Source organism: Schistocerca cancellata, chromosome 7 (genome assembly GCF_023864275.1).
Source record: "Schistocerca cancellata isolate TAMUIC-IGC-003103 chromosome 7, iqSchCanc2.1, whole genome shotgun sequence".
Classification (NCBI taxonomy): Eukaryota; Metazoa; Arthropoda; class Insecta; order Orthoptera; family Acrididae; genus Schistocerca; species Schistocerca cancellata.
Genome location: NC_064632.1, coordinates 540,741,811 through 540,766,981, shown reverse-complemented (window position 1 = coordinate 540,766,981; position 25,171 = coordinate 540,741,811). Strand labels below are relative to the sequence as shown.

The 25,171-nt window shown below is 40.1% G+C and overlaps 1 protein-coding gene across 1 annotated transcript in view; it reads right to left on the bottom strand.

Annotated features, from left to right (window-relative positions):
- The window catches only part of LOC126092889 (coiled-coil domain-containing protein 170), a 380,321-nt gene that overhangs the window by 48,896 nt on the left and 306,254 nt on the right, over positions 1-25,171 (bottom strand). Inside the window, exon 12 of the mRNA XM_049908619.1 lies at positions 8,425-8,533. Coding sequence (XP_049764576.1) covers positions 8,425-8,533 — 109 coding nt within the window. The remainder of the gene's footprint in view (positions 1-8,424; positions 8,534-25,171) is intronic.

The following is a 25,171-nucleotide window of genomic DNA, read 5'->3' as shown; positions in this document are numbered from 1 at the left end:
CTGCTGCAAAGAAAAAACATGGGAAAAAGTAAAGAAATTATATAGCTAGTAGAGCTAGATAAGAAAAGTGGTAGAAATGACATGGTGGCACAATATACAACTGACAATGGAAATAGAATTCATTCAAGAAGTGCTCTGCATATAAGAAAGGGAGGATATCTATGTGAAATTGAAGATAAGCCTTCATTTTATGGGGAGAATAGACTACAGGCCAATGTGAAACAGGATGCAAAGAATTTCTCCATTTTGCCACCATGCTATACAACACCAGCCAAGTGACCACAGATTTATTATCTGCTTGACGCTTCAGTGACTGGAACTGCAGCAGGTGGTTAACACATAACTTTCCAATCACTATGGTCTGATTCTGGCTCTGGGTTTCAAAAATTCTACTTTAGGTCCTAGTTGTATTCATGAGTCTAAATGGATACCCATCCAGTCCTGTTGCCAAAGAAAATTTCTTGATGATACTGGCAACTTAGCCACAGAAGGGGGCATAAAGATGTATGAGCAAACAGAACAATTTGATAAAAAAATAAGAAACTCTTATATGAAATTCCACCCCCATGAACCATGGACCTTGCTGTTGGTGGGGAGGCTTGTGTGCCTCAGTGATACAGATGGCCGTACCGTAGGTGCAACCACAATGGAGGGGTATCTGTTGAGAGGCCAGACAAACGTGTGGTTCCTCAAGAGGGGCAGCAGCCTTTTCAGTAGTTGCAGGGGCAACAGTCTGGAGGATTGACTGATCTGCCCTTGTAACACTAACCAAAACGGCCTTGCTGTGCTGGTACTGCGAATGGCTGAAAGCAAGGGGAAACTACAGCCGTAATTTTTCCCAAGGGCATGCAGCTTTACTGTATGGTTAAATGATGATGGCGTCCTCTTGAGTAAAATATTCCGTAGGTAAAATAGTCCCCCATTCGGATCTCCGGGCGGGGACTCCTCAAGAGGATGTCGTTATCAGGAGAAAGAAAACTGGAATTCTACGGATTGGAGCGTGGAATGTCAGATCCCTTAATTGGGCAGGTAGGTTAGAAAATTTAAAAAGGGAAATGGATAGGTTAAAGTTAGATATAGGGGGAATTAGTGAAGTTCGGTGGCAAGAGGAACAAGACTTTTGGTCAGGTGAATACAGGGTTATAAACACAAAATCAAATAGGGGTAATGCAGGAGTAGGTTTAATAATGAATAAAAAAATAGGATTGTGAGTAAGCTACTACAAAGAGCATAGTGAACGCATTATTGTGGCCAAGATAGACACAAAGCCCATGCGTACTACAGTAGTACAAGATTATATGCCAACTAGCTCTGGAGATGATGAAGACATTGATGAAATGTATGATCAGATATAAGAAATTATTCAGGTAGTGAAGGGAGATGAAAATTTAGTAGTCATGGGTGACTGGAATTCGAGAGTAGGAAAAGGGAGAGAAGGAAACATAGTGGGTGAATATGGATTGGGGGAGAGAAATGAAAGAGGAAGCTGTCTGGTAGAATTTTGCACAGAGCATAACTTAATCATAGCTAACACTTGGTTCAAGAATCATGAAAGAAGGTTGTATACATGGAAGAATCCTGGAGATACTAGAAGGTATCAGATAGATTATATAATGGTAAGACAGAAATTTAGGAACCAGGTTTTAAATTGTACGACATTTCCAGGGGCAGATGTGGGCTCTGACCACAATCTATTGGTTATGAACGGTAGATTAAAACTGAAGAAACTGCAAAAAGGTGGTAATTTAAGGAGATGGGACCTGGGTAAACTGACTGAACCAGAGGTTGTACAGAGTTTCAGGGAGAGCATAAGGGAACAATTGTCAGGAATGGGGAAAGAAATACAGTAGAAGAAGAATGAGTAGCTTTGAGGGATGAAATAGTGAAGGCAGCAGAGGATCAAGTAGGTAAAAACACGAGGGTTAGTAGAAATCCTTGGGTAACAGAAGATATATTGAATTTAATTGATGAAAGGAGAAAATATAAAAATGCAGTAAATGAAGCAGGCAAAAACGAATACAAACGTCTCAAAAATGAGATCGACAGGAAGTGCAAAATGGCTAAGCAGGGATGGCTAGAGGACAAATGTAAGGATGTAGAGGCTTATCTCACTAGGGGCAAGATAGATACTGCCTACAGGAAAATTAAAGAGACCTTTGGAGAAAAGAGAGCCACTTGTATGAATATCAAGAGCTCAGATGGAAACCCAGTTCTAAGCAAAGAAAGAAAAGCAGAAAAATGGAAGGAGTATATAGAGGGTCTATACAAGAGCGATGTACTTGAATACAATATTATGGAAATGGAAGAGGATGTAGATGAAGATGAAATGGGATATAAGATACTGCGTGAAGAGTTTGACACAGCACTGAAAGACCTGAGTCGAAACAAGGCCCCGGGAAAGACAACATTCCATTAGAATTACTGACAGCCTTGGTAGAGCCAGTCCTGACAAAACTCTACCATCTGGTGAGCAAGATGTATCAGACAGGCAAAATACCCTCAGACTTCAAGAAGAATATAATAATTCCAATCCCAAAGAAAGTAGGTGTTGACAGATGTGAAAATTACCGAACTATCAGTTTAATAAGTCACAATTGCAAAATACTAACGTGAATTCTTTACAGATGAATGGAAAAACTGGTAGAAGCCGACCTCAGGGAAGATCAGTTTGGATTCCGTAGAAATGTTGGAACACATGAGGCAACACTGACCTTACGAATTACCTTAGAAGAAAGATTAAGGAAAGGCAAACCTACGTTTCTAGCATTTGTAGACTTAGAGAAAGCTTTCGACAATGTTGACTGGAATACTCTCTTTCAAATTCTAAAGGTGGCAGGGGTAAAATACAGGGAGCGAAAGGCTATTTACAATTTGTACAGAAACCAGATGGCAGTTATAAGAGCCAAGGGGCACGAAAGGGAAGCAGTGGTTGGGAAGGGATTGAGACAGGGCTGTAGCCTCTTCCCGATGTTATTCAATCTATATATTGAGCAAGCAATAAAGGAAACAAAAGTTCGGAGTAGGTATTAAAATCCATGGAGAAGAAATAAAAACTTTGAAGTTCGCCGATGACATTGTAATTCTGTCAGAGACAGCAAAGGACTTGGAAGAGCAGTTGAACAGAATGGACAGTGTCTTGAAAGGCGGATATAAGATGAACATCAACAAAAACAAAACGAAGATAATGGAATGTAGTCGAATTAAGTCGGGTGTTGCTGAGGGAATTAGATTAGAAAATGAGACACTTAAAGTAGTAAAGGAGTTTTGCTATTTGGGGAGCAAAATAACTCATGATGGTAGAGTAGAGAGGACATAAAATGTAGACTAGCAATGGCAACAAAAGCGTTTCTGAAGAAGAGAAATTTGTTAACATCGAGTATAGATTTAAGTGTCAGGAAGTCATTTCTGAAAGTATTTGTATGGAGTGTAGCCATGTATGGAAGTGAAACGCGGACGATAAATAGTCTGGACAAGAAGAGAATAGAAGCTTTCGAAATGTGGTGCTACAGAAGAATGCTGAAGATTAGATGGATAGATCACACAACTAATGATGAAGTATTGAATAGAATTTGGGGAGAAGAGGAGTTTGTGGCACAACTTGACAAGAAGAAGGGACCAGTTGGTAGGACATGTTCTGAGGCATCAGGGGATCACAAATTTAGCATTGGAGGCCAACGTGGAGGGTAAAAATTGTAGAGGGAGACCAAGAGATGAATACACTAAGCAGATTCAGAAGGATGTAGGTTGCAGTAAGTACTGGGAGATGAAGAAGCTTGCACAGGATAGAGTAGCATGGAGAGCTGCATCAAACCAGTCTCAGGACTGAAGACCACAACAACAACAACATATGAAATTGTAATGAACATGAAAAGTGGCAATGAAACCATAATACTAGCAGAGCTTCCATTGGTGCCATGATGTGATAGTGTTACAATGTATTTTTTTTATTCATCAATGCCTCCATACTCACAGTTCCAAATATCTCTCCACGAATATAGCACTCTTACATTAATACTATTCATGACATTATATTCTTGCATTCTCAATTAAATTCAGTCCTAGCTTACAGACAGAGTGTTTAGGATAAGTGTTACTAGCCCTGTGTTATAAGACCTCAGGGGCTCAGCACTTTTTTTTTTGGGTAGAGGCTTGACAACCTGGGAGTTCCTGATCTGGGGAGTGGTAAATGTCACCAATCCACTGACACCGTAAGCTCTGGGACTGCTTCAGAGACCAGCATGTGGAGCACTAGGGGGAACACTGTGTGTCACAGGGAGCAAAGATCGTTGCTTGACCACCCAGATTGTGAGGGTAGTAGAAGCCTCTAAGAAAAACCTTAATCTAAAAGTGTGCTGCATGCTGATGACAAGCATGGCTGTTAAGATGGAACAGTCATTAGCTGGCAAGCTATCAGGAACCTGCTGCACCTCAGTTGTACAAGGCTTACCTAGGCATGTGGGGCTCTGTCTAGGTGGACTTTTGTTTTCCTAGCTGCTCATGGGACCTTGATCGATCCTTTGAAATTTTATCTTCCTCCTCCCAGAAGGAAAGGTGGGCTGCTGGAAGCCACTAACACCCGATCAAACAAGAGAGCTGTGGTAGCCAGTCCTCCAGTTAATAACTGAAGGCATGCTTGTTATCAGAAATGTGTTTATAATAGTTAAATGGTAAGAGGATAGCTTTGATAATTTTTTTTGATTCTATATACAATAAGGTTTATGGGACATTGCTGGAACCTTAAAATCTGTCAAACACTTGCAAAATGGGAAAAATGTAGTTCCTAACAAGTGAAGGACCTCCAGAAAGCTCATGGCCTCGGGGAGTATGCAACTGAAACTGAACTGCACAACACCTTGGATTACAGCAAAGGTGTTGTGACTTGCCAGGATCTAGTTGCCATTCCCTGAGAAGAACTTGAAAGCTGAGTAGTGCCAGGAAGACACTGTTGATGTGCAAAACATTATGAAAAGGGTGGATGGTGATCTTGTCAAATCAGACTTTCTTACAGTTATATTTAGCAGTATAAAACTTTCAGAGCATGTCACAGCAGGTTTTCTTTGCCTAAGCATATGGCCTTATTTACTGAACCCAGTGTGCTCTTTTAAATGCCAACACTTCAGGCACAGTACTCTTGGTTGTAAGAGGGAAGCAACTTGTGGCAAATGTGGTAAAGCCACTCATTAGGGGAGTTGGTTGTTCTGCTCTTCCAAAGTGTGTCAACTGCTCTGGAGATTACCCTGTCCAGAGTAGGGATTGCAGTGTCTTTCTTGAAGAATGGAAGATTCAGGAGATAAAGATGACAAAGCACGTACCATATGGTGAAGCCAAAAAGATATATAAGGCCATGCAACCACTCATGTTTGCTCCCTAGTTTGCTTCTGTTCTCAAACGACATGTCCAAATAACCGATGACGCTACACAAACAGAAATTGCTAGTTTGTCAATGCACTTGTGATGCTGCAATTACTTCAAAGCCTCCACCTCCCCCCAGAACTTCAGAAGAGGTCACAGTTCTGACATTGTGGAACTTCCTGCCCCTCAACAGATCCAGTCTTGTCCACCATCCAGTGCTGCCACTACCACTTCCATGGTTGTGGCTCTGAAGCCTCCTCAGACAAAAAAAATCAAAGTCGAAGGCAAAGAACTCGGAAGTACGCCATCCAGTGATGTTGACATAATCCTCTCCAATGTCTCTCTGGAATCTTCTTCAGAGGTGATGGATCTTGGTATTGGACTGGGGAATCATCTCGCCACAAGACTGAGCCTCCACACATTGCGGGCTCCCCTCCCTGGCAGAAAGTCAGGATGAAAGTGCAACTCCCTTGATAGATGGCTCCCGTCCTATAGCAGAGTGGGTTGAGAACACATGTGGAGGAACTGCAACCCCTAACACACGAACACCCCCATGCTTGTGTTTTCAGGAAACACATTTTAAAGTGCCCAATGCCCGTGTACTACAGGGCTGTATGCTCTTTTGCAAGGATGAGCTGACTGGGAAAAGGACAAGGGAGGAGTCATTGTGTTTGTAAACAATGCGCACCATTCCTCTGCTCTCCCCTTGGCTAATAATCTGCAAGCAATTCAGGTGTGTCAGAGGATCACTGTTAACTTATTGTAGCTACCTCCACAAGGTGCAATAGACTCTGAGGCTCTCACAGACCTTATGGAACAACTCCCCCAACCATTTCTCCTACTGGGAGACTTCAATGCCCATCATGTCTTGTGAGGCTTGAGCTCCACTTGCTCTTGGGGTTGGGTTTTTGAGAGTCTCGTGACATCTCATGAGCTGTGCTTCCTCAGCACAGGTACTCCCACTCATTTCTGTGCTGCTACTGGGTACTCAACTACTGACCTCTCTTTCAGCTTTTGGTACTCACAGATTCTGTTCAATGGGAAGTCACTGATGACCTTCATTCCAGTGATCACTTCCCACTCCACATTCACCTGCTGGATGGAACATTACCCGAAGAGAAGCCACCAAAATGGAGGGTCAGCTGGGTTAACTGGATGCTGTTCAGCCAGCTGGCTGTGTCTGAACACTATGATGGTGTCCAGGAATGGGTGGACCACATTACATGAGTGATCCATCATGCCACTGACTCATACATTCCAAAGTCCTCAGGTCATCTTAGAAAGCGTCCTGTACCTTGGTGGACCACTGAGTACCGCTCAGCAATCTGGGACTGGCATGCAGCTCTTCGACAGTTTAAGCACTGCCCAACAGCAGAAAACCTCACAGCATTTTGGGTCGTGAGAGTCAATACCCAACGTGTAATCAACGAGAGCAAGAAACGGTCACAGCAAGCATTCCTGGAATCCACCAACCATTCCATTTACTCTACAAAAATATGGGAAGCCATCAGAAGGGCTTCTGGTAAACACAGTCATTTACCAATAACAGCAGTGCTGAAACAGTGGTGTCTCCAAACAACACCCAGAGACATGGCTCAGACAATGGCAGAGCATTTTGAAGTGACTACTGCCAATGTCAGCCAGGATGCAGCTATTCACTGCTACCATCCAACTGCAGTGAGGGGCAAGCAGCACTTCAGCTCCTACACTTTTGCATCTTACAGCTACCCCTTTCTCCATGGCCTTTAAATATGTCTGCTTGTGTCTGTTTATGTGTGGATGGATATGTGTGTGTGTGCGAGTATATACCTGTTCTTTTTTCCCTCCAAGGTAAGTCTTTCTGCTCCCGGGATTGGAATGACTCCTTACCCTCTCCCTTAAAACCTACATCCTTTCGTCTTTCCCTCTCCTTCACTCTTTCCTGACAAAGCAACCGTTGGTTGCGAAAGCTTGAAATTTTGTGTGTTTTTTTATTGTGTCTATCTACCAGTGCTTTCCCATTTGGTAAGTCATGGAATCTTTGTTTTTAATATATTTTTCCCATGTGGAATGTTTCTTTCTATTTTAATCTAATACTTCGATGAATTCAAATGTGGACATCATTAATACACTGAAGATCTGGAAAGCAGTATCTTATCATATCCCCTTTTCATCTACATCCAGTTCCTCTTCCCCTTCCATAATACTGTCTTCAAGTTTCTTCCCTTAATACAGCCCTTCTATGCATTTCTTCCACATTTCAGCCAGTCTTTCTTTGCATTGTGCTGACTTGCCACTGAGCTCTTGATATTCATACAGCTATTTCATCTCATATTGTAGTTCAAGAGGGCATCTGACTGTTATGCACAGAAAAACTGACATTAACACTTGAGAGATGTTAATAAAAGAAGCTCATTGAGTACGACAGATTTTTCTCTCTCTTTTTATCCCTGTGTGACACACAACACTTCACAATCTACACAAGATTAATATTAACTTATCATTATCTGGCACTGACTTCACTGACCACATCACCTTTTCCTTTGTCACAGTGATTAAAATTAAGAGACAAAGTAATGTGCATAACCTGTTTTGAATCATAAATAAGTATGGAAAAACGTGCAGAAATCTTGTGCATGCTCCAGTGCACTATACCAATTTATATTAATTTGGGATTTACTTTCAACAGGAAACTATTCCTCTGCCCTCCCTCTGTGTAATACCTTCATTCAGACACCATATCAGCAGGCAGAAGAACAACTATTTCAATACATTAATGTATCCCATCAACCATTTCAGTACATTAGTGTATCCCATCAAATTTTCTTATGTGCATCAAGATTTTTTTCTTTGTAGACAGTGACTCATTTTATGTGAGTATGCATATGCACCCCCTCCCCTTTTCCAACTTGTCAATGCTGTGGACTCGTATACAGATAATTACAAGGAATAAACATGAGGAATTGCCAGTGAAGAATAAGAAAGACCACTACATATGAACTCACTGCCATAAAGAGTACCAGTCATTTGTAATTCAGTGATATATATCACATACTAAGGCTCCATGCATAGTGGTCACAACAGTAAGCTTACTTTGTAATCTGCTGCATCTGCAAGTTGTGTCTTTAGGTCTCTGACCTGGGCACGAGATTCTGCCAGCTGTAACTGCAACTTATCTATCTGCTTCAGCAGTTTCTTCACCCTGAAAAGAAGTTAGAAACATTTGTTTTGTTATGCACAGGAAAATAATTCACACTATGAAATACATTCATTTCCCCTGTGAAATTTGCTATGAAACACTTGGTATTGAGTACTTTTTATTGTACCATTACTGCCAAAGAATGTATTGATGCATGTACATCTGAATTTAGGAAAGAACAAATAATTTATTCCATCGTATGTGCTGCATTTTATTTATGACTGGTATGGATAGGATGCAGGAAGCTTTTAGGGTTCCTAAAAAAAGCTTTGTAAGCTGCTTTGTATGTAGTTAAGTACAGGCTCCTACAGCTATTACTTCAAGGAAAAAGAAAAAATAGTTGGTACATGTGCACACGCAAGATGAAGAATCTCATGGCTCAGAAATGTAAGCAGTTTCAGGCTTCATTTGCTTATATTTTCCAAACAGTGATGGCAAAGAGAAAAATTCCATGTCGATTGCCAAATCTGGTAACAGACTGACTTATGAAGCAGGAGTGGTATATTTGTTAAAAAATTTATCCAACTGTATGGTTCAACATATCTATAACACTAAATTAATTAGCATATGTTCAATATCCCTAATCTTATTTTGGAGGGATTCAACACAAGTGACCAGTGTAAATAACACAGATATTTTGCTAGTATTGCCAGCTTCTAAAATCATTCCATTTTCCAATATTTCACCTAAGGATTGCAATCTCCACACAGACTTCTCACTGTCATGATGAACTGATCACCTTATACAAGGTATCTACCAACTGTCTGACTACTCCTTTGGAAGAGATCTTGAAAATGATGGTGAGGCTAAGTTGGAGGTAAGGAATTCCTGGAAGGTAACATGGCAATGTTAGGTGGGACAGGGGGGGGGGGGGCATGGGTAAGATGGTGATGTGAACTGGACTGGGGGAGGCAAGGTTTAATATTGGATTTAAATTGGCTTTGATTGGATGAATTGGTAGCAAAACTGTTTTTCCACTGTATTAATCAGGAGAAGGAGAGTAGGTCTTTGATTAGTCTGTCAGACCAAACTTGGGTGTGGGGCTGAAGGTGAGGCCTTTGGATAGGACTGATTCTTCAGTGGGATCAAGGGTTTTGGTGGATAGAGTGACAACAGCGTTTTGGGTTTGTTTAGGTTCTGGGTTTTGTGGGACACTGGGAGGGAGATTTTGGGGATGTAGAAGATGTGTTATGTGAGTGGTTCACAGCAGGTAGGACAGGGGCTGATGGTTATATAAATATCTCTCATGGTCATGGCCTTGCTGCTATCAAACACTACCTATTGTCCTTCTAACTGTAGATCCACCACCTCATCCCTTACACATATAACTAGTTACATCCTCACACATAACTACTTCTCTCTTCAGGGGGAGATATACAAACAAATCCACAGCATAGCCATGGGCGTGTACCATCTAGAGGAAACCTTCCTAGTTTCTCAAAATGCCAAACCCCTCGTTTTGTTCAGGTTTGCTGATGATATCTTCATGGGCTGGCCCTATGACCAAGATACTCTTTCCTCATTCCTCCACAGCCTCAACATCTTCTCTCCCACTTGCTTTATCTGGTCTCCCTTGGTTCAATGTGCCACCAGGCTGGACTTTGACCACCACCTCTATGACGGGTCCATTCATACCACTACACATGTCAAGCTCACTAACCATCAACAGTATCTTTATTTGGACAGCTGTCATCCCTTCCACACCCATAGATGGCACATCTGCAGTAATGAGAATTCCTTTGGCCAATCCTCTCACTACCTCCAAAATCAGGCTGCAAAGGAGCTCCCCTCTCATCACCCAATATCTTCACAGACGAGATCAACTGAACTACATCCTCTGTCTACAATGGAATGATTCCCAGGCATCCAGCTATTGTGATTCATACATCACTACAAAGTGAAGAAGAATTAAAAGCCGTTCTGAAACATGAACATTCTCCTTTTCCAGTGTCTCTATTCTCACAAAAAAAAGGTATGCAAAAAGGAACAAAATCTTCATTCTACAACACCTTTGTTCCAGTGAAGGATGCGAACTCAAATGCACCAAATAAACTTTTTTGCTGTTGATGGAGGTTACCTTATACACTAAGTAACTTGGCCACAAAATCTTTCCTTCAAATCAATAGCCCAAAGTTATGTTTCTTATCTGCAACATTTGGATCTCAATTTCCTATTGTATTTGATAGGTACCCAAGTGAGGGAGACAAACATAGCAAAAAGAGAGCCGAGAGAATTTGAAGGTCTAGAAAACATTCTTCACTTGAAGTTGTAGTTGAATCAGAAATGGTAAACCAAGTCCCTCAGGAAAGTTTTTTGTACAATTAACAAAACAAGAATCTCTTGATCACAATTCTTAGAAAGGAATTTTTAGGCTGTAGCATTGAGGTTGACCAGGCACAAGAAGTTAGGATTATAACTGTAACATCTGCCATTTCAAGAACCAAGGATTTTGAAGTGTGGTCATAGTGGAGGAAGATGTTGACCTCTTGTGTTCATGGCTGGTTTAGGACAAGACTTCGAAAACATATTTTTTCAAAAGCCAGGAAAAGGAAGTGAGAAGACAAGTGGTTTTGCACTGTATCCTACAAGTGTAACGCTGAAGATCTTCCATTCAGTCATGCCGTTAGTGGATATGATATAACATAATCTTTTTTCGGTCAAGGAAAAATGAAACTTAGTAACATCATTAAGAAATGTGACACCTAAACTCAGCACTTGGCACATTCAAGAAGCCAGACACTACCCGTAAAAAACAATAACAGTTAGAGATTGCCTTCTTTCTTTATTTCTTCATTTGGTGTCCTTGGTGTTGATGTACTGCGTTGTGATACTAGCTGAAAAAATATGATGTAGCCAACAAGTACACATTTGCATTTCACAGTTGTTTACTTTCACTTTTCACAACCCCCCATATACACATCTAATATGGCCAGTGCACTATTGTTTTCACTTTCCATAAGCCTCATTAATAGTTTGCTGGCAAAGCTCCACATACTGCTACAACAGTTTACTATTGAACATCTACGAGCAGTAAAAACCTAACCACGAAGTTCACAATTCTTGAAGAATAGCAAGGTACGTATGGAGTAGACACTGTCATTGTTTTAGCACATGGTCTAATTATATAACACTTATTTCACAGTTAAGTTGAAGTATTGTTGTTGTTCTAACCAACACAGGTTTCTCATCTGAAACTCGGCTGTGGACTGACTGTCTTGTGACAAAAAACAGGCCCTTATACATCCTCACAATAATGGGGGCTGAAACTACACATTGTTCGAAGTTAAATTTACGGAAATTACAGTTAAAACTTAATTCATTAAATTAACTGAATACATTAAAAAATTCCATCTTTTTAACAGTTTCTTCTACTACAAGAGTTAGGCTGAATTATTTGTTTAAATCGTGAAATTAACAAATATAGTTATGAAAACAATACTTTTGACAAAACTGTTAATTACTTTGGAATTAATTAAGGGTTGGCTTTGCTAACATGTTTTTGAATAGAGCCAAATGGATTCTTTAAGAATACTGTTAGTTGTTCCTCCTAATGTTTATAATTAGTACAGAATTTATATTTGTTTATAAATCAACATTAGAATTTAAGTTACAAACAATTACTGATTTTGCCCTATAATGAAAGTATTGACTACAAATGGTCAAAGTAAATTAGGAAATCAATTACATACACAAAATTAAGGACAAAATTAGATCTGGTGTTATATTCTTGAAGACTCAGAACCAACCTTTCTCTTTTATGAAAATGCTGATTATATGTTAATGGTAATTAGTTCAAAAATGAAAAAAAAAAAAAAATGAATTTTAAGGAGGCAGATGGCAAAACCAGAGGGGAAGTAAAAATATCCCAGCTTGCTTCATCACAAGAACAGTTTATCATCACATTGTATAGTGGAGATATTAGCTGTTCCCAAACATCAGAAGATCTGTGGCAGTAACTATTCACCAAATCTGCCACAAAAAGCAAATAGTATCTTGTAAGGTTGCCACCCACAAAAGAACGTTGCTTAAAATAATTCATTACAGTGTTACCAGCAAGTCTAAAATTGGATGGGAGACTGAAAACCTCCCGAGAAATAGGCTGGACTCACAGTAATCATGGTCTGAGGCCTGTTGTAATGAGCCACAATCCAGAACCTGAGTCAGTTCTTCGTGTTGTTTGGTTCTCATGTAAGTTGAGCTGTGGCAGAGCATGCTCCTGCAGGAAAGCATGTTTGAAATGTTCTTCCATGTGCAGTAACAGTAGAGGCCTCAACTGTGAAAACATGCCAAAATTTTTGTACGAAGAATGTAAAGAAGAACATTATGAAAAGGATAGATTGCTACTCACCATAAAGATGACACACTAAGTTGCAGATAGGCACAATGAAAAGACTGTTACACACAGAGCTTTCGACCACATCCTACTCCAAGAAAGAAAATACACACACATTCACACAAGCAAGCAAATCTCATGCACAAATGATCACTATCTCTGGCCAGAATGTATCTGCAAAATGCATTCGGAGATAGTGGTCACATATACATGAGGTTTGCTTGCTTTTATGAATGTGATTGTGTTTTCTTCTCTGAAGAAGGCTTTGACTGAAAGCTCAGTGTGTAACAGTCTTTTTGTTGAGCCTGCCTGCAACTCAATGTGTCATCTTTACAGTGAGTAGCAATCTATACTTTTCACAATATTGTTGATATTCCATCTTGGAATTTACATTGTTTGAAAGTGAAGAAGAAACAGATTTTATGGAAATTACTGAGGAAACAGACACTGAAATTAACTAACTGGAAGTGGCTGACTGACTGTTGGATGAACAGGCCGACCTGGGATCCACTCGATTCTACTACTCAAAGCATTTCTGGTGACACCCAGTCAAGTGCATCAAAGGGTGAAACACACAGTCAGAGGCATTATGCATCCAGAAGTGATAATAAAAAGTGTTAGTAAATGTTAATGCCTTTTTAATCATAATAAAACTACCTATGTTTTATTTGAACTGCAGAGTTTCTTAATACAAGTGTAATTAGTTACTTATTATGATATGCTTATTTCAGCTAATAAGTTCAATTTTCTGTAGCTGGTTATTTAATATCTATAATATAATGATTAAAGGATGCAGTTTTATAAATATGCATGAGTCAGGGCTGAAATGCACTGGAGCTTAGCTTTGACTAGTGACATAAGAATTACAATACATGGATAGCCATAAATCATCTGATTGCAGACACAGTAATTGAATACCACAAAGTGAGATGTTCAGTACCAATATATGTACACAGAAACTGAAATAAATGTGCTCAAAAACTAGACATTTGCCATTTTGCACAAAATTTGAAAAGTTGATATTTTTTGACAGACTGTACCACCAATGGCATTGGATGCAAAAGAAGTTGTAGTAATTAAATTTGTACAGAATTTTGTACTCTTTTAAAAAGGAAATAAATGCCAAAGTACTAGGAGCAAAAGAAACTGACATTTTTGAAAAAAAAGTAAAAAAGTTCAAAATTTGTTAAGTATTTTGGGTACAAAGAGTTTAGCCAAAATAAATTTTGTTGGAAAAACATGGTTTTCTAATCTTTCCAACCAAACAAATGAGTCAGAAAAATAAAATCTCCTACCCCATCTTTTGCTGGCTATATGTATTTGAATCGACTAGAAGGGTTACAAGAAAAGTGTAAAGCTGTAAAAGCATGCATGATCATAGGAAAGATAAATGCTGTTTACAGAATTATATAAACTTTTGGAGAAAAGGGAAGCAGCAGTATGAATATCAAGAGCTGGAATGGCAAGCCAGTAATAAGCAAAGAAGGAAACAATGAAAGGTAGAAGGAATGAGTAGAAGTGTTATATAATAGAAAGAAACTTCAAGACAATATAAAAGAAAAGGAATAGGAAAAAGATGAATATGATATGGGGTACATGATACTATGAAAAGAATTGGACAGGGCAATAAAAGACCCAAGTCAGAACAAGGCACCTTGAATAGGTGACATTTGCGAAGAATTATTAACTTCCTTGGAATAACCAAGCATGACCAAACTATTCTGTCTGGTATATAGGATATACGAGATATGCAAAATACCCTCAAATTTCAAGAAGAATGTATAATTCCAATATCAAAGAAGGCTGGTGCTGACAAATGCATTACCAAACATAGTTCAATAAATCATCAGAGAATCTGGTATTTGGGGGAAGGATCCAGATGGCACAGATTGTCAAGCAGCCACTGAAATCATGCATGTTCTGCCACTTGGTTGTCAGTTCCTTGGCACTGGCCACAGAGTGGCAGTGACCATTCATTTGAGTGGGCAGTTGGTTGGTCGGTCATCATAATCACATAAAATGCTGGGCAGCAGTTACGTTATGAGTATATATAAATCTATATATATTCACAGATGGGACTGCCTCTGATAAGATGGGATAAGCCTTTGATGGGAGTGGGGTAGAATGTGGTGTTCTTTATAAGCAGTCTCATGTAAGATGATGGCCCCACATGACATGCTTGCTGCTATTAGGGCCTCATGTGGGAGAAAGTTGTGTCTCGAGTATGTAGTATGTGACCCATTATCTATATTAATACTTGGATCAGGCAGGGAATCTGAATCACTGTTGGATACTAAGCTGCTTCCTCCTTTAAACGCCACATAGGGCTGAAAACGGCCTGGCCTGTGCTGAATTCATCAAGGAAAAGAAGAGAGAGAGATACTGGGAGCCCCACTAGAGGGTCAAGCAGAAGATCCCCTCCACGATTATCTGGTTCAGATGCTGGAGCAGGCAGTGTTATCACCAACTGATCAATGGGTTCTGGGGTGCAACTTGGTCCTGCCTGTAGGGGAGTGGGTGCTGGCTGTGCAGGAGATGGTGCCAATCATTTGGCCTCCATGAGCACCTGAGTCCGAAAATGCTGCACCTCTGTTGTTTGTGTTGTGAGGATGTCAGTGCTGTTGGTAGGAGGAGAAAGCAGCCTATGAGCTGCAAGTGGTTCTAGCTGAAAGTATGAGCTCAGACACAGGAGTCGATGCTGTAATATGGCTGTGTGCATAGGCGGTCCCAAGCCGGGCGCAGCAGGTTGAAGAGGGTGTGAGGTCTGCACCCATGTAAAATTTCGGCCAGGCTACATCCATTCATGGGGGTGCACCAAGGTGGTGAGGAAGCTGGTGAGTGCATCCCCACAGCCATCTGTGATCATTATTTTGCACATCTACATTCTGAATGTCTTGTCCAAGCCCCCAAATCAGACATGGGATGGAATGGGTTGGTGGTCAGATACTCAATGTCATCACATTTACAAAAATTCTGAAAGGCAGATACTGTGAACTGAGGGCTACTGTTGGGAATCAGAGTGGAAGATGCCACCTTTAATGAAAATTTGCTGTGGAGGTGGTAGCTCTCTGACCCACAAAGTTTTTTTGTTGCGCCTATCTGCGACTCAGCATCTCCGCTTATGGTGAGTAGCAACTTTCCTTTTCATAATGTTGTTACATTCCATCCTGGATTTTCCGTTGTTCTGCATTGGGAAAGTTAGAGAGTAATGTGACAACTGGCAACCTCAGAACGACATGGCAAAATAAACATGCACTCTCTGTCAGGGATGCTCAGAATCTGGCTGAGGAATAAAATGATGTGGTGGGGCTGACTGAGTGTGAGGTGCAGGACTGACAGTTCCAGATGATGTGTTCTATAATGGTGTCAGCACAACACCAATACACATGACACTGTATTATTGCTTTCATTCTGTAAATTTCCCAATATGCAATGTGGAGCAGCTTCAGTAAGCAAAGGTGGAGCATGGAAGGAAATACCACCCAGCCTTCAGAATCATCCACAGCCAACAATATGAAATGATCAGTGACATTAAGCCTGAGTTGTACTGAAACATACGTGCACCATGCCAGGTTGGTGCCCTTAGGCAGGTGCTCTGGTCAACCCACCACACAGCAGACAATACATAGTATAGTAGATTGTGGCATGATTCCACTATTACTTTGTGGGCCTAATTGGGAATTTGTTGAGGGAGTGTTGCTGATTAGCACCTAAGGAAAAATACACTGCTTTGAACCTGCCAATTTCTGTATTGGTCCCATATGGCTAGTTGGAAAGTGCATCTGTGTTTGAATGCTGTGTGGTGGACTGATAATGCAGCTTGTAGGTATATTTACTCAGGAACAATGCCTACCACTGCAGACACTGCGCTGTCTTATCAGGAAGTTTTGACAGCAAAATAAGGACCTTGCAGTTGGTGATCAGGTGAAACTTATTACCATAAAGGTAAACATGCAACTTCCTGACATGGTATATGATACCTGACCCTCTTTCTTAGTTTAATGTTGTAGATACAAAAGCAATAGGCTATTTCATGCCATCAACATATTTGTAGGACAGCACAGCACCAATGTTACAATTTGATGCAGCAGTGGCAATTATTAAACTCTGCAGAGATGACATATTGTTAAAAAGAGTCTGTCCTATAGTACTTTTAAAGTTGCAGGAGCATGCCAGAAAGTGGCATGCTTCTGACCACACAAATTAAATACCTTTTTTCCCAAATAATTAAGCAGGTGGGAAATGTGAGCCACACCGGGAATGAATCTTGCATAATAATTGACTTTGGCTATGCAAGATTCATTCTCTGAGGTTCTCAGGAGCCCTTAATTTAGTGATTGCATCCACATGATCTTGTTTGGGCATGAGCTTTTCTTTACTTAAGACACATTCAAAGTATATTACACTTGGCTTAAAAAAAAAAATAAATAAAAAAAATAAATAAATAAACTGCATTTCTTGAGGTGAAACACAGACCATGGACATGGGGCCAAACAAACAAAATCTGTAGGTTGTGCAGGTGCTATTCCAGCATGGCTCCAGTAATTAGCAAGTAATCTAAATAATTAATACAGTTGGGGATAGTTGCTCAAGGTATCTCTGAAATATTTTGGGAGCACCTGTGACCCCAAATGGTAGCCTGGTACAATGATACATGCAGAACTGCACATTATTCACTAAAACCTGTTTCATCTGATCATCTACAGGCAACAGAAAGTAGATATCAGCGAGATCTTTCTTTTTAAATTAACTGGCCCCAGAAAATTTTTCTAAAGATGACATTTGCTTTATCATTAATGATACACTAAAAATTACCACAAATTCAAAGTGATCTATTTGGTTTTATAAAACTACAACCAAGGGTGTAGCCCACAGGCTAGATGATACTTGAGACATAATTCCTTACTCTGTGATCTATTTAGTTCAGTTATAACTTCCTTGCACAACGTGAAAGGCACTGGTTGAGCTTCAAAAAACTTAAGCTCTGCTGATTATTTTAAGGATACGTGGGCCTAGTATGCTGTCACACAATCTTATGGAGGTTCAAACAGTTGTTTATATTGCACACATAACAGATCAAGTTCTGTGACTGGTATTGCAACTGAAACTAGACTCACCTGGTCCTGAATTTGAAAAGCAAAAAGCACAAAAGTGTCTAACCCAAAAGTGTTAGTTGTTGTCTGAGTTGACTACTGGTGGAGTTAGTTGCCAAGCCACATTTTTATACTTACTTGGACTATGATGTGATCCTACAGTGGGATCAACTGTCCATTGTATGTAATCACTCTGCACTGAGGGGAGCCAATGGGATGGTTTGTATACTCATTAAACAGAGTTTGCAAAAACAGACATAATGTCTGATGGGATAACCGCAATCACTGGTTTTTCCAATGTTACTTATAATCCGTCTTCGCTGCAAAAAATGTTTATTCATATAACCAGTTTCAGTTCCTCTAGAACCATCTTCAGACCTGCAATTTCGGTTACAGGAGTAACCTGTCCTTACATAGCAAACTTCATATGCTGTGTTTTATGTGGCGCAGCATGTGAAGTTTGCTCTGCTATGGCAGAGAGGGAGGTGAGGAAATCGCAGCTGCACACTTGTTGGTTTTGCAGTAGTTGTAAAATCACATTCTGCTGTTGCTGTTAGAATTACACCTGCTGTTGGCACTGCTGCTGTCACTGCTGCTGTCACTGCTGCTCTTCCTGCTGCTTGAGTTCCCACTGTTCTTTGTACTCTTGCTGCAGCTATTGCTGTTGCAGCTGCAACTGTAACTTTAGAAACTCAGTATACATGCTGCACTGGAAAAGTTGCAAAGCATGAAAGTTTTCATAACAGCTTCTCTGTTCTACTCTGTGTAGGTAGGACACAATCTATGATCACCTACACTGGTAGTAATGCAACGACTGGTGGAACAAACAAGGGGTTCCTGACATCAAAGATGGCAGAGTTCAGAAAGTGAACAGCTAACTGAAAACAAGTTCAGATCACAGCAAAGTCATCTTAAGCATATACTAACAACCCAGGGAGCAATCTGAATCAGGCAAGGTCAAAATTCTGCTAATAAATGCCACATACTTCATGCCGTACCGTAGGTACTACCACAACGGAGGGGTATCTGTTGAGCGGCCAGACAAACGTGTGGTTCCTGAAGAGGGGCAGCAGCCTTTTCAGTAGTTGCAAGGGCAACAGTCTGGATGATTGACTGATCTGGCCTTGTAACAATAACCAAAACGGCCGTGCTGTGCTGGTACTGCGAACGGCTGAAAGCAAGGGGAAACTACAGCCGTAATTTTTCCCCAGGGCATGCAGCTTTACTGTATGATTAAATGATGATGGCGTCCTCTTGGGTAAAATATTCCGGAGGTAAAATAGTCCCCCATTCGGATCTCCGGGCGGGGTCTACTCAAGAGGATGTCGTTATCAGGAGAAAGAAAACTGGCGTTCTACGGATTGGAGCGTGGAATGTCAGATCCCTTAATCGGGCAGGTAGGTTAGAAAATTTAAAAAGGGAAATGGATAAGTTAAAGTTAGATATAGTGGGAATTAGTGAAGTTCGGTGGCAGGAGGAACAAGACTTCTGGTCAGGTGACTACAGGGTTATAAACACAAAGTCAAATAGGGGTAATGCAGGAGTAGGTTTAATAATGAATAGGAAAATAGGAATGCAGGTAAGCTACTACAAACAGCATAGTGAACGCATTATTGTGGCCAAGATAGATACGAAGCCCACACCTACTACAGTAGTACAAGTTTATATGCCAACTAGCTCTGCAGATGACGAAGAAATTGAAGAAATGTATGATGAAATAAAAGAAATTATTCAGGTAGTGAAGGGAGACGAAAATTTAATAGTCATGGGTGACTGGAATTCGAGTGTAGGAAAAGGGAGAGAAGGAAACATAGTAGGTGAATATGGATTGGGGCTAAGAAATGAAAGAGGAAGCTGCCTAGTAGAATTTTGCACAGAGCACAACTTAATCATAGCTAACACTTGGTTCAAGAATCATAAAAGAAGGTTGTATACATGGAAGAACCCTGGAGATACTAAAAGGTATCAGATAGATTATATAATGGTAAGACAGAGATTTAGGAACCAGGTTTTAAATTGTAAGACATTTCCAGGGGCAGATGTGGACTCTGACCACAATCTATTGGTTATGACCTGTAGATTAAAACTGAAGAAACTGCAAAAAGGTCGGAATTTAAGGAGATGGGACCTGGATAAACTGAAAGAACCAGAGGTTGTACAGAGTTTCAGGGAGAGCATAAGGGAACAATTGACAGGAATGGGGGAAAGAAACACAGTAGAAGAGGAATGGGTAGCTTTGAGAGATGAAGTAGTGAAGGCAGCAGAGGATCAAGTACGTAAAAAGACGAGGGCTAGTAGAAATCCTTGGGTAACAGAAGAAACATCGAATTTAATTGATGAAAGGAGAAAATATAAAAATGCATTAAATGAAGCAGGCAAAAAGGAATACAAACGTCTCAAAAATGAGATCGACAGGAAGTGCAAAATGGCTAAGCAGGGATGGCTAGAGGACAAATGTAAGGATGTAGAGGCTTATCTCACTAGGGGTAAGATAGATACTGCCTACAGGAAAATTAAAGAGACCTTTGGAGAAAAGAGAACCACTTGTATGAACATCAAGAGCTCAGATGGAAACCCAGTTCTAAGCAAAGAAGGGAAAGCAGAAAGGTGGAAGGAGTATATAGAGGGTCTATACAAGGGCGATGCACTTGAGGACAATATTATGGAAATGGAAGAGGATGTAGATGAAGATGAAATGGGAGATACGATACTGCGTGAAGAGTTTGACAGAGCACTGAAAGACCTGAGTCGAAACAAGGCCCCGGAGTAGACAACATTCCATTGGAACTACTGACGGCCTTGGGACAGCCAGTCCTGACAAAACTCTACCATCTGGTGAGCAAGATGTATGAAACAGGCGAAATACCCTCAGACTTCAAGAAGAATATAATAATTCCAATCCCAAAGAAAGCAGGTGTTGACAGATGTGAAAATTATCGAACAATCAGTTTAATAAGCCACAGTTGCAAAGTACTAACACGAATTCTTTACAGACGAATGGAAAAACTAGTAGAAGCCGATCTCGGGGAAGATCAGTTTGGATTCCGTAGAAATACTGGAACACATGAGGCAATATTGACCTTACGACTTATCTTAGAAGAAAGATTAAGGAAAGGCAAACCTACGTTTCTAGCATTTGTAGACTTAGAGAAAGCTTTTGACAATGTTGACTGGAATACTCTCTTTCAAATTCTAAAGGTGGCAGGGGTAAAATACAGGGAGCGAAAGGCTATTTACAATTTGTACAGAAACCAGATGGCAGTTATAAGAGTCGAGGGACATGAAAGGGAAGCAGTGGTTGGGAAGGGAGTAAGACAGGGTTGTAGCCTATCCCCGATGTTATTCAATCTGTGTATTGAGCAAGCAGTAAAGGAAACAAAAGAAAAATTTGGAGTAGGTATTAAAATCCATGGAGAGGAAATAAAAACTTTGAGGTTCACCGATGACGTAATCCTGTCAGAGACAGCAAAGGACTTGGAAGAGCAGTTGAACGGAATGGATGGTGTCTTGAAGGGAGGATATAAGATGAACATAAACAAAAGCAAAATGAGGATAATGGAATGTAGTCGAACTAAGTCAGGTGATGCTAAGGGTATTAGATTAGGAAATGAGACACTGAAAGTAGTAAAGGAGTTTTGCTATTTGGGGAGCAAAATAACTGATGATGGTCGAAGTAGAGAGGATATAAAATGTAGACTGGCAATGGCAAGGAAAGCGTTTCTGAAGAAGAGAAATTTGTTAACATCGAGTATAGATTTAAGTATCACGAAGTCATTTCTGAAAGTATTTGTATGGAGTGTAGCCATGTATGGAAGTGAAACATGGACGGTAAATAGTTTGGACAAGAAGAGAATAGAAGCTTTTGAAATGTGGTGCTACAGAAGAATGCTGAAGATTAGATGGGTAGATCACATAACTAATGAGGAAGTATTGAATAGGATTGGGGAGAAGAGAAGTTTGTGGCAGAACTTGACCAGAAGAAGGGATCGGTTGGTAGGACATGTTCTGAGGCATCAAGGGATCACCAATTTAGTATTGGAGGGCAGCGTGGAGGGTAAAAATCGTAGGGGGAGACCAAGAGATGAATACACTAAGCAGATTCAGAAGGATATAGGATGCAGTAGGTACTGGGAGATGAAGAAGCTTGCACAGGATAGAGAAGCATGGAGAGCTGCATCAAACCAGTCTCAGGACTGAAGACCACAACAACAAAAACAACTTAATGCTTCAGTGAACTACTGAGACTTACTGTCAGATGTCAGACTGTGGAATTTACAGGCAGTCTCACATCAGCATATAGCTCCATGTGACATGCTTGCTGCAGCAGCACCACTTCATGTGAGAGAAAGCTATGGTTGGAGTATGTAGCCTGAATGTCTATGATCTGTTATCCATATCAATACTTGGGCTGGGTGGGGAATCCGAATCATTGTTGGATACAAAAGAAAGGCTTGTCATATGCCATGGTACCATTTCAGTTACCGCAAAAAGATGTGGCAGCTTTCAGTAGCCATAAAATTGCATTACAGGGCCAACTCAGTATGCAATAAACTAACATTTTTGGTCATTAATTTTCCAATTAACATTTTTGGATTAGATGCTTTCATAGCATTCAGTTTTAGAACCAATGACAAAATCAAATTTGATACCTTCTACTATTCCATTTAAAGACATGAATAAAATCAAATTTGATACCTTCTACTATTCCATTTAAAGACATGAATAAATTGTGTAAATATTATAAGCAATTATTCAAGCCATCATTCAGATCAGCCTCAAATTTTCAGGCTCATGTATTTTTAAAGGTTCTAAGGACATGAAACAAAAGCAATAGTTGATAAGGGAGTGAGACAGGGTTGCAGCCTATGCAAAATGTTATTCAATCTGCACACTGAGCTAGCAATAAAGGAAAGCAAGGAGAAATCTGGAGACAGAATTAAAGTACAAGCAGAAGAAATATAAAGTTTGAGGTATGCTGATTACATTGTAATTCTGTCAAAATAGCAAGAGCCTTGAAAGAATTGTTTGAAGGAATGGAATGGGGAATGGAATCAAACAAGTCTTCGGGCTAAATATTGTAACAACAACAACAACAACAAGAGATTATAAGATGATCATCAACAAAAGTAAAGAAAGGGTAGTTGATTGCAGTCAAATTAAATTAGGTGATTCTGAAGGAATCAGATTAGGAAATGAGACACTAAAAGTAAAAGATATAAATTGCAGACTGGTTACAGTATGAAAATAATTTCAGAAAAGGAAAACTTGTTACCGTGTAACATAAATTTAAGTATAGTGTTGTACACAAGTGAAAAGTGAAGGATAAGCAGTTTAGATCAGAAGAGAAGGGAAACTTTTGAAACTGATGCTGTAGAAGAATTGATGGATAGATCAAGTAACTAATGAGGAGGTACTGAATCAAATTGGCACAACTTGACTAATAGAGGGGATCATTTGATAGGACACGTCTTGAGGCAAGAAGGAATTGTCAGTTTGGTACTGGAGGGAATTACATGGGATAAAAATTATAGATGGAGATCAAAGGATGAATACAGTAAGCAGGTTCAAATAGATGTAGGTTGCAGTAGTTATTCTGAGATGAAGAGGATTGCACTGGATATAGCAGAGTGGAGAGTTGCATCAAACAAGTCTTTGGACTAAATATTCCAATATCAACAACAACACCAACACCATCACCACCAGCAACAACATTTCGTTAAAAAAAGTCTGCTCAGTCTTGTTGCTATCACTCTTGACCAGTTCCATTCACTCAGCAAGATGCAGTTACAGCAGAAGTAGATAGATTTACTGAATTAAATTTCATTACACTGGTATCAGCAACTCATTGGGCAACTCCCATGGCTGTAGTTTAAACAAACTAATGGTAATATCCAAATCTATCTTAAAATTTCAAAAACTTGATTTTTTTTCTTTCTTGGCTTAAAATGTTCTCTTGGCTGTTTACTTTACTGTAGTGTTCATCCCAAGTTCACCAGAAACTCCATTATCCAGTTACAAGGCGATTTGTGAAAAGTGACTCCAAAACCATTCAAAAGAGTAAAAAAATACTCAACATCATGGAAAATGTGGTAGCATGTAACTTGAATGATGGCCTAACACGAATTATGAATGTGCTTGAACTTGAGATTGGACGAATCTATTACAACTTCTGGATAAAAGCAGCTGAAAAGTGTATTGAGCAAGCAGATGATAGGAGCTGCCAAAGAGGCCTGCAGGACCACAGTGGCCATGAAGAAAATGGAGGAGGACCTCCTTTTGTATCTGGAAGGACTGCTGTATGGTCGAGGGATCGCTGACTAGAGGTATGCTTATCTTAACTACAAAAAAATTTAACCCAAAAGTTTAAACATGTTTTTCTTGAAACCACATTTTCCAAATTGGTGGGAAATGTAACTTGAGTACGGTACATACAATTTTGATAAAAATTTGATGCCAGAATTCTAAATCAAATTCTCTATCAGCATACACAACCATTTTGTGATATCTTCAAAAGTCTATTTTTGTTGCACACTTTTGTCTTGATATTTTGAGAGAAGAGACTGACATTTGTTTTGTGCCATGCTGTTCCACAAGCTTTCCAATGGCAGGAACATCTGACTGTGTTTGCATCTATAACATTAATAGCAGCACAGATGAGTTACACTCATATAGCAGCAGAGCAGCAGCAGTAGCAGCAGCAAAGGCTCAGATATTCTCAGCAGCAGTGTCAGATAAACCAATAGCAGCAGAATCACCACAATCATCAGCAGAGCTGTCGTCATCAGCAACAGCATCCACAACAGCAGACCCCATAATACTACCTCAAGGCAATGAAAATGCATGTGAGGAAAACATACAAAGGTCATTAGCCACAGCAGCTAACAAAGAAGGGCAGTCACCAAGTCGGGGAGCACAGGAGCCACCAGCAACAGCAACCACACAGAAGAGGTACCTGAGGCCTGGGAGAGCAACAGCAGAAGCAGCTTCCAATCAAGACAGATGCCTGAGAACTAGGAGACCTGCTACACTAAGTGAGGATTTTTTATGGTACCGAGTAAGCAGAAAGAGAACATGGAAAAAGATGTAAGTAAAACTGTCCATCTTAAATACCAGTGTGACAATAGTGAGAGGAATATAAACACCAGACAAAGATATGATCCAAGTTTAATGTCACAAACTGAAAAAAATCACTGCATAGTACCAGAAGCAAAGGGA